The 16801-nt window shown below is 40.5% G+C and overlaps 1 protein-coding gene across 6 annotated transcripts; it reads right to left on the bottom strand.

Moving 5' to 3' along the window:
• Window positions 1-569: 569 nt before the first annotated feature.
• picalmb (phosphatidylinositol binding clathrin assembly protein b) lies at window positions 570-14806 on the bottom strand. Of its 6 annotated transcripts, XM_079554356.1 has the most exons (24): window positions 14112-14805; window positions 10869-11011; window positions 10308-10383; window positions 10118-10220; window positions 9905-9998; window positions 9570-9681; window positions 9353-9459; window positions 9166-9207; window positions 8788-8799; window positions 7963-8048; window positions 6648-6771; window positions 6431-6564; window positions 6198-6298; window positions 5911-6063; window positions 5547-5624; window positions 5194-5286; window positions 4984-5070; window positions 4377-4493; window positions 4263-4293; window positions 4087-4186; window positions 3882-3941; window positions 2889-2993; window positions 2458-2563; window positions 571-1811 (listed from the first exon to the last, which is right to left on the bottom strand). In XM_079554356.1, the coding sequence occupies exons 1-23, from the start codon at window positions 14239-14241 to the stop codon at window positions 2471-2473; spliced, it is 2181 nt and encodes a 726-aa protein (XP_079410482.1). In that variant the 5' UTR covers window positions 14242-14805; the 3' UTR covers window positions 571-1811; window positions 2458-2470. The 6 variants fall into 6 exon arrangements, with proteins under 6 accessions (XP_079410485.1, XP_079410482.1, XP_079410484.1 ...); XM_079554359.1 differs by lacking the exon at window positions 2458-2563 and having other exon boundaries at window positions 570-1811; window positions 14112-14806; XM_079554358.1 differs by lacking the exon at window positions 5547-5624 and having other exon boundaries at window positions 14112-14806.
• Window positions 14807-16801: the final 1995 nt, after the last annotated feature.

The following is a 16801-nucleotide window of genomic DNA, read 5'->3' as shown; positions in this document are numbered from 1 at the left end:
ACATTTCTTCATTGGTCTTCAGTGATGAGATCTTATGATGAACTGTGAAGCCTGTCAAAGTGATGACAGAGTGAGCCCCTATCATTGGCTGAGCCGCGTCGGATATTGCAGTTGCGCGCCGCCACCAGCAGGTGTCGTCGGGCTCCACAGGTTGTTTGACAAAAGGGTGTGGGGGAACCTTCTGAGCTGGATCAACCGGAGCTAGATTAAACTGTCCACAAACTAAAGTAAATACAGCATTTGTGTCATCATTTCTGTCAATGCATTCGTTTCTGTTATTCAGAAAAATCGATTTAATGCGTTACTCTGTTCAGGCTTTGTGAACATTGTACTACATAGCACTAATTATGCTGATTTGTGTATTTTGAGCAAGAGTTGATTCAGAAACAGGTTAAATCTACTACAGTCGGATTCACATGTTGGTGATTTTGAGCAATTTTAACAAAAATAATGAAATCAGCCCCATTGAAAGTGTATTGCCAAATGTCATTGAAACACACAATTCCCAGTATGTCAAAAAAGAGAACATGTTTTTGTGGAAGCTGCTCTTTATTTGTAAAAGAAAGAAATGACTTATTGTCTGCTACACGTTTTAATTACATAAAGAACATATCTGCGGAAACCAACGCAGACAATATCCTGAAATAAACTTAGGTAGAGTCAAATTTGATTGAACTGCTTTCATATTTCATACATCTTTCACTTTGCACTCAAACAAGTTTTATATACACACAGAGCACCGATCAACAGTGCTTCTCAAATCCACTCTGCGACTTTTATACAATTTAATTTACATCTAACCTAGAGCGCTTGCCGTACACACTAGCACACTCACTACTGAGGACCTGTAGCATGGAAAGATGTGTGCAACATGAAGACAACTCTTTCACATTCAGAGAAAAGGCAGCCTTAAATATTCAGTCAGTGAGTCAATGGCATGCCGAGTTCACAGCAGATGGAGCCCAGTCCAAATGCAGCGCCTCCTATTGGTGGATGAAGTGTTGTTCAGTTCAGCCAAAACCCTAGGCACAGAATAGACTACAAACAGTTCACTGACGCTTGCTCTAACCCTTGCACTGTAAGTACAAAGGAGACTGTGAAATCTCATCTAATAAAACTTTACAAAACACAAAACAGGAGAATATTTAGTGCTCTATCATTTCGCTTAATAGGTGTACTTTAATTATGTAATTGCTATTTTACTCTACCTCATTGATAGTCTGAGATCCTTGTTTGATGCTGAAGCACTCCCACAGGTGTTCAGTGAAGATTTTACAATATTTCCACCCAGAAAATCATAAATAAATACAACCAGCACACGAGGAATGTCTACGTGAACACAGTAAAAAAAGAACAAAAACTAAACAGGTGTAAACGTCAGTAGTATTACTACTTTGTGACAACAGAAGTGAATGGATGAATGCATCAAGGAAAAACCCTGCTCATCTTTCAACGTCCACTGTCCCCGTCTCCCTCTTGGATCACGCACTTCACATTCATCCACAGCATTTCCAAGTACATAACAAAGTTTATCGACACCCAAAACTATCTTCCAGATTACACCGTGTAATGGGTGAGGAATCCTTGTAGGGGATGAGACAGCAGCGTCACTTGACATCTTGGACGAGTTACAGAAAAATGGGTGTGAGCTAGCGCCAAACCTCATGGTACATGACTACCATGGTTTCAGTCGTTGCACCATTGTTCCCGACATGTTTTTGGGCATGTGTTAATGTTTCTCTGGACAACAGCTTGGCTGCAAAGTGCTTCACCTTCAGAGAAACACTTCTTCCAACTTACATGAACTGCATCTGGAAAAAAGCAGCAACTATTAGTAAAAGTAATAAGGCTACATAACCAAAAAAATTATGACAATTTAAGCTTATATAAAAGTATGTAGCAGAACAGCACAATGTGGATATATACAGCATATACAGTATATATATATATACAGTATATATAGTATATATAGCATATATATATATATATATATATATATATATATATATATACACACACACTTTTATGATTAAGTGGGCCACATGAAACATCAGCTTTTACCATTTCACTGTGCCATTTCAAAGTTAAACATTTTTTAGCCTCCATGTTATGATGTTGTTTCCTCATCTTAACAAATATCTGTGTGTTATGTTTAAAATAGCAAACGTTTGATTAGCCCTGTAAAGAAATAATCTTACAATGAGGACAGAAATTAGCTCAAAGTATTCCACTCACTTGCGAGTGTCATTCACTTCATTTGTCAACAGTGCCTTTTAGATGGTCTTTGTTCATAGTGATGAAAATGTGTTTAAGCGTAAATGCATGCAACAGAGATGTATAAAAGAGAATAATGCTAAGATGGGATAGGACTCAAGTGTAATACGCAAAAATGTAATAAGAAACAACAGGTCATAAGCGGTGTTCATGCGGTGTCTACAAGCAAAGAGCATGCTGTACCTAAACAGATCCTCTACAAGAAATCCTTGAGAGAGAGGTGTGCAAACGGGTCCTGTCCAGGGGCGCGGAGAGGACTCTGGCTGGAAGGACTAGAGGCTGCGGAGGGCTAACAACAGGAAGTACAGGACAAGAGGAGAACTAAGAGTCAGACTGAACCAGGAATGATATTAGTGTTGGAAAAGCTAAGACATTTCAGACACGTGTTAATCAAAGGAAGTTCAGAAAATAACTGGGAAACAAAATGTGGGAGAAGATTCACAGTTTGTCCCCTTTTGCTCCAAGAGTGAAGGGTCTATTGTTCAAACTGTCATTGCATTATTCACACAAAGCTTACAGAAACTATTTATGGTGCACACGACAGCACAATGGATTTTCAGAAAACAGAACTGACATTGCTTTGCTTTAGAGCAGTTCCAAAACTCTGCACCCACCTGAGCACTAGACACAGAGCCAAAGGGGTTGGGTGGCCGCATAACAGGTTGGCTGTACATCATCGTAGGTGGATTCATTATTCCCATCGAGCTCATTTGAGGAGGCTGAAACACGACACACAAATAAAATCATTAGAACAAAGCCAGGTCTAAAGCAATTGATTCTTTAATTGATGTGGCGGGGGGAAAATACATTTTATTTGCTGACGATGTTCTAGTGGATTCCGATTCCTTGTCTTTCAAGCCTAAGCTATCTGTGACGTACCTCGGGGTGTTTTTCGATAGCAGTTTTACATTTGATAAGCGCAGCGTTTTTATCAACTACGTCTTATAACCAAAGAAACGCCTTTTTTAAATCGCGCCAACCTTGAAAGAGCTATTAATGCAGTTCACAAATAGATTATTGTAACGCATTTTATGTCAGTGTTTCCCAGTCTACCCGCAATCCGCTCCAAAATGCCTCCACTAGCAGCCAGTGTCATTTAGAATTTATTTTAAAATGTTGCTTTTTGTTTCTAAAGCCCTCAATGGCCTTGCCTTAATACTCAGTAATGACATTTCATCTCAATGTATTGTTGAGATTAATTCTATTAATTAATTCTATATTTCATTTAATTGCTTTTATTCGCATTTTGTCTGATTTTACTGTATAGCACTTTGGACACCATGAGTGTTGTAAAGGGCTTTATAAATAAATGTTGTTCATAAATGTTGACTAAAGGTCCAATATTATGATTTATACAGGCTTTTAGCAAAGCAAACATCAGTGTTTGGCCACAGACAGCTAGAATCAGAAGTATGTGAATGGGGTTGAGTGCGGGAGATGGACATAACATGAAGGATTATTGAAACATGCGTGAACAAAACACCACTGCAAGTGTTTCTGGTGAGAATGTAACATTATAACATGATTAAAAGCTACAATACAACGTTACAGTTAACATGTAGTCTATATCTATAGCTTTTAAAGTTGCTTGTTGCTTTGTTACTCACCATGCCGTAGCCCATCATGCTTGTGGGTGTGGTGGCAGGAAAAGCCATGACTGACGGTGCCTGCAAAGACATAAACATATTCAGTCATTACTGTTCCAGTTAGACAGTTCTACAGCACAGTAATACAGAGCTATTGTTTAAAGTATTGCACAAAGTGCACTGGAAAGAGATAGGACTATATTAGGTACACAAGTGTTTGAATCACCATGGAAACAGGGTTCCAGGTTGTGGTGGGCGCGGCTTTGGGTTGCCAGTTGGTTCCACCGGTCATCCTCTTCTCTCCCGGCTGGCTCCAGTGGATGTCACTGCACAAAAAGACAACGTTAACATCAGCTGTAACTGCTGAGCAGTGCAGCTACATCGCCAATGCATAAAACATACTTTTTCATTGTGCCGTTGCCAATACCCAGATCTAAAATGAAACACATATTTAATCTTTTTACATCAATAATATTGTGGTTTGAAGTTAAGATCAAAACACTGCATAAAACATACTTCCAACGAGGTTAGCCAATGAGGAGTCAAGGTCATCGGAGACAAGCTTCTCTGGCTGCAGACTGGATGGCTGGTTGGAGCCGGCGAGAGTGGGTTTCAGAATGCCCCCAGTAATATCTAAGAAGAAACATGATGTCACTGTGAATGAATGTAACAGTCACAGAATGTAATACAGATTTATCAGTGTCCTGAATGTTTGTGTGACAGGGTCACCGTCACAAAAATGACATGTATATCAAAATTAATCATAATCCTATTTCTTTAAATAAATCATAAAATAGTATCTTTTATAGTGAAGGATGCTTTAATTTAAATTAAAAGTACCACAGCACGTCCAGGAAACATGCCCAACATTACAGTTCTGAGGTGCTGACACAACTTCACCAAACAATCTTCGTCAAACAAAGCATAAACTGTTGCAAAATCTATAGGGTATCTCAGGAATGCTTTACCTCCTTCTTCTTTTAAAATGTCCTGTTTGAAAAGCTTGGCACTGATGGGACTACGGCTGCTAAAGGTCTGGCTTTGATTGCTCATGTGCAAACCACAACCACCTTACTCAAACACAAAAACGCACATCTACCGACTGTAAATACAATTGTCTCACCATCAGTTGCTTTTGTTCCAAATACTGACTCAAAGTCTACATGGAGTGCCCCTGTTGGCTGTGGCGGGCCCTGCGGTGGTGCATATCCTGAAGAGAAGAGCAGATTTATCAGTAACACAAAAACAGCTCAAGTGTTAAACATGCCTCACTGCAACAGCAAAGCTCGTAACCATATAAACCTCACAGCTGCACAAATACTTAATACTCTACCTTTGTATAGACCTGCTACAGTAGACGGCTCAGTGGGGAAGGGAGCCTGATGTGAGAGCTGCTGGGCAATAGATACTGGACCACAGAAGGAGTCTGAGTCGCACCACAAAGAGACAGACCAAAGGAAAAGACTTTTCACAATGCAGCCAAAGAAAGATAAGGTAAGAAGAAATGAAAGCGATGCCGACAGAAAGTAAGAAATCATATGGTTTAAAGAACTAATGCAACTACAAGTGTCAAGGGCATCGAAATGAAGGGATTTGGATGTAAAGGTAGAAATACTGTCCATTGTTATGGGATATGACCCTATGTTTGTTAAAAACATAGGTGGAGATGGAGTTTCACAATAGTACCTGAGACGGAGTGCTCTATCCGCACTGTGCGTTTGTTATTGGCTGTTGAGTTTGTGTCAATAAAGGGATTGTAACGATCTGGGAAATCAAAAATAGTGTTGGTAAAACAAAAATATATATTTAATGCCATAGAAAATATTAGGAAGGGCTTTAAAGGCAGGTTATTTAGCCATTGATTTGTATTTCCACATTGATTGATATGACTATGATACTGCAAAACCAAAAGAATTCATAAGAGGAAGAAAGAAAGCAAGTTAGTCAAGACAATTGTTTACACTGAAGGTATAATAGCACATTTACCATGCAGCTAGTCATGCTAACAAGTGACTTCATAGGAATGAGAAGAACCAAAATGAGCCATTACCACCAAACATTTCATGACCAGATGTCCTAGAGGAAAAGCTAACACCGTCTGACGACACGACAGGTAAGTGAGTGGCATCGACAACGAGTTTTGAGAGGAAAGGGTTAAGGTTTGGCATGGATTCATCTCCAGCTTCAGCAGAGGTGAAAGGATCTACGCAGGCAAAGAGAAGAAAGACAGAGACAGAGAGTGGAGAAGATTTACACAACAACCATAGCAGGAGAGCATGCAGAAGAACAGCAGACTAGAGCGCGCAGGGCAGGGGTTAGATAGAGGGTGTGTCCTACCGGCCCACGCTGAGGCAGCTGGGAGTCCCGTGGAGCCCGACTGAGACGAGGACTGGAAGGAGGACTGCAGGTCGAACAGGTCACCCTCCATTTTCACCGCACTGTAGGCAGGAAACATATGCATTTCATATTAATTAGTTAAGTTAAACAGTTATTACATTAAAGAGTCACTGACAACAAAAACCTTTAATTTTAGTCAAATTTTACATTGGAAAATAGTTTATAAGACCCACCCATTAGAGCAGCCGGGCGTGGAGAACAGGTCTATGGCAGCTGCTGTGCTAATAGTGCCCCCGGTGGTGGAGACTGGTGATGTGTCCGTTGTAGAAAACGAGGGCCTCTTGGAAAGCTCTTTAAGCCGCTGCTCCTGTATTGTGTGGCAAATAGGGATTCCAATCAGATGGCACATTAACCAAAGCTTTAATTTCCTGTGGCTTTGATGCAGACTACCTTCAGCGCCTTGAGTCGTGCTTGCTCCTCCTCCAATGCCGCCTGCTTCTCTCGCTCATCTACTTTAGTGAAAGACATTCCCGTGCTCGCCAATGATGAGACGGCGTTCGACAGAGTGCTAGCCCTGCGGAGTTGAAAGAAACATACAGTGTGATCAAGAAGAATACCCCACACCGCTGGATTTGTATGTTATCATGCAGTAGTCCGAAAATATTCTAATTATTTGGATTTTTACTATTAAAAGATCTCGACTCAGGGTTATATAGAGACTGTACACATTTGTATCCTGGGCCCAAGCAGTTTGAATTAAACACCTCCAGCCAAACCAGGCTTGACCAATAACAGCACGGGAGGAGGGAGTTTGCGATGCTGCAGTCTACTGTCTATGGTCACGTGTGAGCTGTATGTCCCGGCGTTCATTGATCAACTGCGTCAAGTGCACCCCGAGCGCTTATGTTTGAGCAGCGAGAAGTTTTGCAGCTTGTTTATTCTTCTCTACATAGATATTGAACAACACAAAGAGGTAAAAGAGTTGGACCGGCTTTCTGTGGATCATATTGTCGGACTGCACCAAGTGTCAGATGCGAATGGGGCAACTTCATAACTAAAGCAGCGGTTTAGCTCCATTGGAAATGTAAGCATCCTGCTAGTGAATCTTTCTGAGAGTTGTGTTGGACTATTGCTCAGGGTGTCTCATATTAAATCAAATCTTCCATTCTATAGGCCTGGCTTATTTCTGAAGTCCAGGTTCAGACTCAATGGTCAGTTATTTATTCCTGTGTAGCCCCATTGCTTTGTCCTCATATTCATCACAAAAGTACTTTTGTGTGTTTATGCATCAATACAGCAACTCGTGACAACACTGGCTTGTACTCTGAGATTCTTCCAACAAAAAACATCCGTTCATCAGAGCGTTTACTCGACTGTATGCCAGGATTGTTTGTGGACTACAGGCTGCCTGGCAAATAACATTTGTGCTTCTCTGACTGGTTCTCTCCGGTTAACACACTGCTTGTTCGCCCCGTCTCTAGTCTTGATTTGAACTCTATCCCGAACAGCATCAGACAGTCATCCCATGGATCTCATACATGGAGTATCCTGTGCAATGAAAGACTTGACCACAGACCTAAGATTATATGAAGGCTCAAAAACAGTACAATGATTGAAATCAACTGGACTCTGTATGCAGTTCTTGCAAAGGGTCTGAATAATAGTCACTTTGAAGTTTCTTTGTTTGTTTAATCAACAGTGTAGAATATGTAGATACACAGCATTCGAAACAGTATTAAGTAAAAGAGAGTAGAGATTAGCTTACCTGCTAGCAGCGGTGGAGTCCTTGACCTTTTTTCCCTCTAAAGATGCCAAATGCTGCTCCAGAGCTTCCAATAGGCTACTAGGAGCCTGTTGTGAAAGATGAAATGTTTTAGCATGCTTAACACTTTATATATATATTCTATATTTGAACACCATAAAAGCAGTGGTAGGTAAGCACATTGAAATCACACAACACCACACAGTAATTAGTAGAGAGAAAGGGCTGCACAGTGCATTACTGAATTATGCTCATCACAATATTAGGTGCTGAAATAACGGATGTCTTTCCTCAAACCAAAATGCACGGTAAGTCCTTTTTTGGTCCTGATTATTATGAATTTGCTTACTTGCTTACTATAAATGTAATATAAGCTACTGTGTTGAAATGCTTTTGTAAAATACTGCAATGATATTATTATCATCGCAATATTCAAGACAGTTATCAAACATTTCCATTTTCCCTCATATTGTGCAGCCCTAACGTGTCTTATTATTTTGACATTTACCACAGGTTAATAATCAATAGTTACCTACCACTGGTCAATAACTGCAGCCAAAGATACATTAAGATGACAATACCATCTGAGTGGAATGGCATGTTATCTATACTTGAATTGACTAAACACAGAGGGCGGCCATTTGTAGAGAAATAGATGAAATAGTCGGTCCACAGCTCAATGTGATTAACCACAGCTAGGGTTTTTTTCTTTTCCCTTCAACTGTTCCCCCCACGTTGGAGGAAACAGATTCAGAGCAGGGGCATGCAGAAAGACAACATTGAAGCAAGTCACAGACATAGAAGTAAGAGTGAAATGATAGTACTTACACAAACGGTGAACTAAAGTGGAAAGATAAAGGGAGAATACAGAATAGAAAGGTGGTGACAGTCAGAAGGGAATGCAATTTAGCTGCGCTCAAAAAGGACGACATTCTTGATACAAAGCAAATCAACTATCGCCAACTGTGCTTGAGTGATCGCTAATACTACTGAAAGACAGGGTACAAAGAATAGTGAAGGTGAATAGAAGGATCGAGACTGACTGGCTACATGCAATTAAGACCTCATGCATACAGTATGTTTGAAATTTGAAATACAAATGTTTTTGTAGTGTGTATGTCATTTTCCCTGCACAAAGATGGTAAACAATGTGGGGAAAAAATGGTTTGCATATTTCAGAGGTGTTCGAGTGAAGTGGATGCTTACCTGTGAGAGGTCAGGAATGTCACCTCGGTCAATGCCTACTTGCTGTGAAAGAACAACAAGGAATACATTTAAAGGGTAGACAGGGTAAGAATAGGGTTTATAACATAACCCAAATAGCTACACAAGAAATAGATGTTTGTGTTTGTGAATTGTACTTTTTTGGTACATTCTGATCCTGTGTAGTTACCTCAGCTACTTTGAGGAATTCTGATATTCTGGTCATTCGAGTGAGGAACTTCTTATAAATATCTAGACCTTCTTTACACTGTGTTTTCTTCATGTCAAAGTATTTTTCTGTTAATCATGAAAAAAAAAAACAGTATTGTCAATGCATTGTTTTTTTTTATTTTGGGAAGAAATACAATATTACGATAAAGCCGAGGTCAAAGTGAAACGGGCCTTACCCAGCAGGTTGATGATGCCTTCGTTGTAAGCTGCAAAGAGCCGGATGGAGTCTTTGAAGAGGAGCATGAACGCAGCATTGATCACTCCATTAGTCAACTCATTGGCATTGACCTGAGGAAAAACAGCCATCCCAGTTTAGAGCAGCAGAATGTATAGAACCGCTGTTGCAATAGCAGCTAAAAGAATACACACATTTGAATATATTGCAATTATCAGACTCTCATTTTACCACAGTAGAATTCAGACCACACATTTTTTTGAGCGGGAAAAAAAACGATTCTACATTTTTTTGGACCACAATTACAAAAGCTACTGTAGGAAAAAGGAAACTTACATTGAAATCAAGGAGCGCATCCATTTGGTTCTGAATAATAGGAATAGTTTTGAGTAGTTTTTCTGTGTTCATGGTTCTCATTACACCATCCACCCTGCGACACAGAGGGCAGAAGCAGACAAATGAACAAGCTAAGTGGCTAGTAAAAATAATATACACAGATATCAATACTATAGCACTTAAACGCAGGTAATATTTCTTGCACCCACTTACCCTCTTTTGACTTTTGTGAAGTCAAAGGCAACTTGTCTGTACGAAACCGCTTTCTCATTGAGGTACCGACTATATCGCCTGATAAATGTGGACATGTCATATCCTGTGGGAAAATCAGAACGGTTTCTTTTATAAATTGTTCATAACATTAGAAAAAATCCAGATGTGCAAAACATGACACCAGGCTTACCTTGTAACCCACTTTTGTCCAAAAAATTACTGAGGTTGAAGAGTGTATTCCTGGAAGCAAGATACTGGACAAACCGCTGTGGGGGGAAGAGGAGATTCTTTAGAGCGGTGGTTCTCAAACTTCATACCATAAAACATTTGACCTTCCAATTCACTTAGAACTTCAGATATTATAAAATATAGTTATACAATGAGCCAGCAGAGGATGCACTGTTAGCAACCAGCAAGCATGCTAATCTGCACAGGGAAGATAGTTTGACCACAGACAGAATCAGAACAGCTTTGGTGAAGGTGTCAAGTCTTAAAGAGACAGGGAGACTTCATGGATTGCTCTGTGTGACGTACATCAAAGTGTGACCTGGCGTTTTGAGTGCAAAACAAGAAAGACTAAACAAACTGAAAGAGGATTAACACTACAGGGCCATTAAAATTCTTATCCTTCACCAAAAATGAACTAAAGTAAAATATCTATCCTACACCTGAAATTACAGGAACGAATTCTAGAATGTATGTATGTTATTGTAATGCTATACAATTGTAATAAAAAATAATAATGTTATACCTCATTCCCATAGACCATGAGATGGTGTGTGGTGATGAGAGACTTGAAGACAACCACCCAGCTGGTGTTGGTGGTCCGCTCAAACAGAGAGTCGGCCAGCTGTGGAATGTTCACATTCATCTCATTGGTGCAGTGGATCAAATCTGAAAGATACAAAAATGTTCACCAATATTAAGCAGGATGTTGCAGTAGTCACTGTTTGATCAATAATGAAGGCTGCATTATTTTTTCAGATTTGCTATTTGTTTGAAAACCAATCGAGATTCATTTTAAACGAAGACAAGACATAGGATGGAAATAATGACCTGTTACGCAAATCGTGGATCGATTCATCTCATGATCATGATTTGATCAAGTAAAAGTACAGTTAGAAGTGAGGCTTATTTTCAGGTCAGAACAGAAAATAGGTTACTATGAATCATTCCCATGTCCCCAAAGCTAAGTCACATGTCCACGATGTGTGTAATTTATTGCCAAAAGACGTACATAGTATACATGTATATAAATTAAAACTCACAAAGCTGGGACCCCTGTTGGTGTACAATACATGCTACTGTAAAATTAAATACAATCATGTGTTTGAAATAAGCGATGATGCTGTATCCTGGGTTTATTACAATGAAACAGAAATTGAATAGCGGAGCTCAAAGGCTGTAAGTACTCCTGTCCCAATTTCTATTAGGGTCTCGCTGTCTTGGATGAACAATCATTTTGTAAACCTTTGAGCACATTTTTGACCCTTCCTTTCACTGTTCTGGTCAGTCTGGTGGGGTAAATGGGCCTCTTCTTGCTGTCCTACATAGGATAAAATGTGGGAGATTCTAAGTAGGACAGAATAACCTTCTAAAGACGGAGCATTTAGCATGGGTGGCTGAACTGGCCACAGAAGATGACAACAATGTAGAGTCTGACCATTTAATTACCCCAACATTAGTTCCTCTCACATTGAATGCTGCATTTTTGTCTGAGATACAAATGTTCATGTTTGTGCTATAGGAATAAGAAGATTGAGGGCAGTATTGGCGTGTTACAATGCAATACATACTGTACATCGTGAGCACAGAACAAATGAAGCATAAAAGATAATTGGCTATCTTTATTCCTGGAGCATAAAGATAACGTTAGGCTGACTCACAAAACTCACCCAGGACACTGGTGCTACACTCACCTCAAACTCACAGACTGTGCCATGGAGCTGGCATGATTTTATGACTCATCTTATTGCAATGTCGCCACAGAAAGGCTGACACATCAATCACAGCTGATCGGGCTCACCTCTGAGGTGTTAATCTCACTCTCTAATAATCACCACAATTAAAACACTGAAAAGGCCACAAGAAAAAAAAAAGGGAAAGGTAGCTGAATTCAAAATGACTTTATGCTATTTGTTTTTGACTTTTGACGCCCCAGAAATAAAATTGGAATCCTCATAGCTTCTGTACTACTTAGAATAGTGATCACCAACAGGCAGCCCATTGACCAAAGCTTTTACTTTTATGAAAAGTGGCTTGGTCATAATTTATGAGCATACTCCCAGTTTAAGTTCAGAGATTGTTTTACATGTAACATGCGAAATGATAAGTAGAATTATTAGCATAGTGGTTCTCAAACTGTGGTACTTACCGTGACATGCACTTTTAGATTTGCTTTAGTCAATAATTAATTAGAGATCGTTTCATTTACGCTTTAATAATGCATTGAAATTAGGTGCTTTCTTTCCCTTATATACACTAGGGGTGGGTCATATCCTATATCATTATCGCGATATGATTTTTTTGATATCGTTGTCATTTTGATATCGTTGTGGACACGATATAATTTATGCTACGCTCAGCTCCATCAGAGCAGCATAAACACTGACTGTAGAACACGGGGACAGGTGCTCAAAAAGTTAAATGAAGTGAAGGATGTAAACTGCTTGAGTAGATCACAATAGCGAGGAAATTAAAAAAACAAAAAAGAATAAACTATCACTGAATTAACCTTCCCAATAAGCGCAAGGCTCGGATTTGGAAGTAATTTGTCCATTGTCAAGTATACCGTCAAATATATCGTTACTGTGATACTTCTTTTTTAGATGGTGATATAGGTTTTTAGGCCATATCGCCCTGCCCTATTATACACCACTTTTAAACCCGGTATAGTCCTGATTTGATCCTGAGCTAGACCTGGTGGCATTTCAAAGTTAAAATACTTTATGGTGAGAAACGTTTGAGAACTGTCTTACAATTACAGAATTAGAATAAAGCTCAAGTGACTGCGGACAAATATATGTATGAAACACTATTCCATGGCATTAATATAGCTCACAACATTCATTTCGTTTGTTAGTATCAGTCAAGATGCATTGTGGGCCTAGAAGAGCCAATGTAAAGCAACCACTGCTATAGAATCAGCCTGGAAGATGAACTATAATAGTCCCTGTTGTGCAGCATTCTGCTTTTTCCTGTTATTATAGGGTCCCGGTGATAGCTTCATAAAACCGCCATCATTACCGACATCGTGCATTTGTTGAGTGCAGATCAATAAGATGTGCAGTGCAGCTTCAACACACGCGCACACACACACGGGTTGCACAGCTTTACCATGCATTTGAATACAGGGAATTGTAAAAGCACACTATGTAAATGCTCCTCTTACTCAAGTGAAATACAACCCACGACGCGCCACCTTTACAAATCTCAGCCAAAATAGCGCCGGGCTGGGAGCACCATGACCCCGATACTCAATACTCTCAGGGAGTCAATCACAGACGTGCACTGCTGCTACGGGACAGGTGCACGATGGACGAACTGGGTAGAGGTTTGTGAGGAGAAATAAACCCCACACAAACTCTCGTGCCGTGTGTAGTAGGGAGGGAGGGCTGCCATTCAAGGAACAGCAAAGGGCAGACCACAGATTTGCAGAATACAACCTGACAGCTGGGGGGGGGGGGGGGGGGGGGGGGGGGATTGCTTCAAATCTCTGACTTACAACTATTACACGTTAAATAAAATGTTACTACACGTTCTCAAGTGTGTGCCAGCTCCAACGTGTCTTTTTTCGATCGCGATACATCCACGTATGAAGGAAAAGTAGTCCCTTATTAAGCAGGTTCTGACAGGGCTAACAGTGCTAGCATGTAGCCTGTCTGAGGCTTTGAGGCCTGGCAAATTCACAATCGCCATAACTCGGCCACTGTAGCCCCTGGTCGGAAAGCCTGTGGTTGGGCTGAAAGGCGCAGCTGTCACACAAAATACTCACAATCCAAATGTTTCTTTTTCGGGCCCATGATTTCGTGTGTGGTGGCCTTGCATACTGTCTTGGACACGGCGGATCCCGTTACACTATGTTGGGCTGCAGTGATCCGGTCCGTAATGCTCTGCCCCGACATCTTCGCTCACTTCAGGGGGGAGGGAGGGAGAAAAAAACAAAAAAAAAACACTACAAAAATGTCAGTCGCCTCGTTTTGATTTCCCCCCCCGTGTGAAATCTTGACGAGCTCGGCTGAAACGGAGCTGTCCTCCTCCTCCGCGCTGGTTTCGTCGGACCCCCGTCTCCACCTTCTTGGATGGTTCAAAAATCAGGACTCGGGCTATGACAGACGCGGGCCAGGCGAGGGCGGAATAAAGACAGCCAGGCACAAACAACAAAAACAAAATGTTGTGATGTGCGTATCCGGTCAGAGTCCGGCTGGAAGACTACGCCGATGAGAGCAGGGTTCACTCCGGACAAAGTGTCTGCCTCTCATCCCGGTGAAACGCGGCGAACCCCCCTCCCGGCTTGCCTGCCTCCGCTCCTCCTTCTGCCACCACTCGCCTTAAAAAAAAAAAAAACTACACTCAGAAGATGGAAATGGCGCCCCGGACAATGTTCACAGCGCCGCCCGCAGACTCCCGAGTCAGTAGATTATGCTACTACACCCATACTACACCGGGATGCGCGCACACAAAGCCCTATGATATGGGTGGCACTGGCAGGTGGAGAGAGGGGCAGACTGCAGACTCCACACCGTGCATGCGTTCAGCATACACTGTAGGGATGAGAGTCTCCCAGAAGAGTAGAAAAACAGAAGAAAGATGGGTACCTGGAGACTTGAATGTGATATCAAAAAGATTTTACATATATGAGCATCACCTAATTTGTCTGTATGTTATTTTGCTGTGTATTTTTGATTTTCCAACAATTGTAAACATACACTCACACAAGTGGCTGCTATGTGAAACAGCTGCACTAGCCTAGACTTTGAAGAAGAACAAAAATCAACTTTCTAAATATCATTGTATGGTTGTAAATCGAATGGACTGAATCACAGAATATATGTCATAGACCTATTTAGAAGAAAGAAGAAGCTGAGACTCAGAATAAAAGATAGAAAATACTTTACCTACTTACACTAATAGGCTCAAATAAAGCATTGCATGTGTTGTTCATTAATTACAAAATCATGCAATATACTGACTGACCTTATATTTGTAGACTATAACAGAAAAAAACAGACTTCTCTTGAGCGTATTATCACGTGCCTCTAGTTACTATGTGCTATATCTTTTGAAGCACACGGGGGCAGCACAGGGCTATGATTATAAACATCTGTCTTGTTCTTACCATTTCACCTCTAAATAGAAGCCACAGAATTGAATGAAAATGAATGCATGAAAAAAATTGTGATAGTAAAAAAGTACGAATGTGTGCCAAGCAATTGCAAAAAGTTGGTAAAATAAAGGCATTTGTTTGAAAGCACATTAACAACTGCAAATCAGCTCATTGTAAAACAATTCACAGAACAGGTGTTGTTTTCTAACTTAAAATAAGTGCCCACTGAAGACGTTTTCATTTGAAAACACAGTGATAATCCTCAAAAGGATATCTTTTGCGTGTACAATGAGGCTATAGTCCTTGATATCCACTTCACTTTCCCCTGTGCGCCTAAAGTGTGGCGTCAGATTACTTTGGCGCTCTCGTGGGTTTTGTGCTGTCGCCCAGATTCAAGCGTCTGTTTGTGAAGCCTGTGTTGTTGTTGATCAGATAGTTGTCCATATCAGAGCACATCTAAGAGCGGCGGCTGCTCCTGCCATTATGAGTCTCTGAAAGAAAGACTTGATTTCTGGACCAAAAAGTATTTAATGTATTGAACATAAATGCAATGATGAAGGACAGGCCTAAAATGTAATCTGATGGTGATTGTGATTTACTGAGATGATGCAATAGGGTTGGTCACTGACTCCAGGGCTGGGTGTTGCTTATTCCCACTTCTAAAGCATGTTGTGCTGCATTAAAAAAACAAAAAACTTACATTTTGACTCTGCCATATACTTTTGTACATTTATACATTTCTTTGTGTTTTTTTTTTTTTTTTTTATTTAAAAACGTGTCAAAACATTTTCTACAACCATATATATTTATTTCAATGAGAAAGCAAAAGTATGCACACTATATTAAAATGTTCTGAAAACAGGTCATGTGCTGGGTGGGATTTATAAAATCAGTCACGGTAATGGCTTCACTATTCATATTCATATCAGGGGTTTTAAGGCTATTTGATCCCGTTTGTTATGAATGGTGCCTGTCCTCTTGGACGCACCTTGAGATTTGATTTCAGCCCTACCTCATCCCAGTAGCACCTCTCCTCTGCGCACACGCTGCACGTCCTCAGCCTGGATCTAAAAGGGACATGGACACGTGAGGCGGCGGGAACAGGATGAGTCAAAAAGTGTGACGCACAAGAGATGTGTGACTCAACATGAATGACATTAGTCTTAGAAATAGAATATGGAATGGAAACTAGATAGCTGTCATTGATGTCAAGCCATAAAAAGCGATTATGTGTCAGTGTGCATAATATAAAATCAGTATGTAGCAAAGAAGTCAAAACATTCTCAGCTGGAATTTTTTTTTTTAGATGATTCTGTACATTGAATGGCTTTGGTCTGACAGGGTCATGCCTAGAAAGC

Source organism: Gobius niger (genome assembly GCF_951799975.1).
Source record: "Gobius niger genome assembly, chromosome: 1".
NCBI lineage: Eukaryota > Metazoa > Chordata > Actinopteri > Gobiiformes > Gobiidae > Gobius > Gobius niger.
Note: the sequence above shows the minus strand (reverse complement) of the source record. Positions and strands in the feature narration are given on the sequence as shown.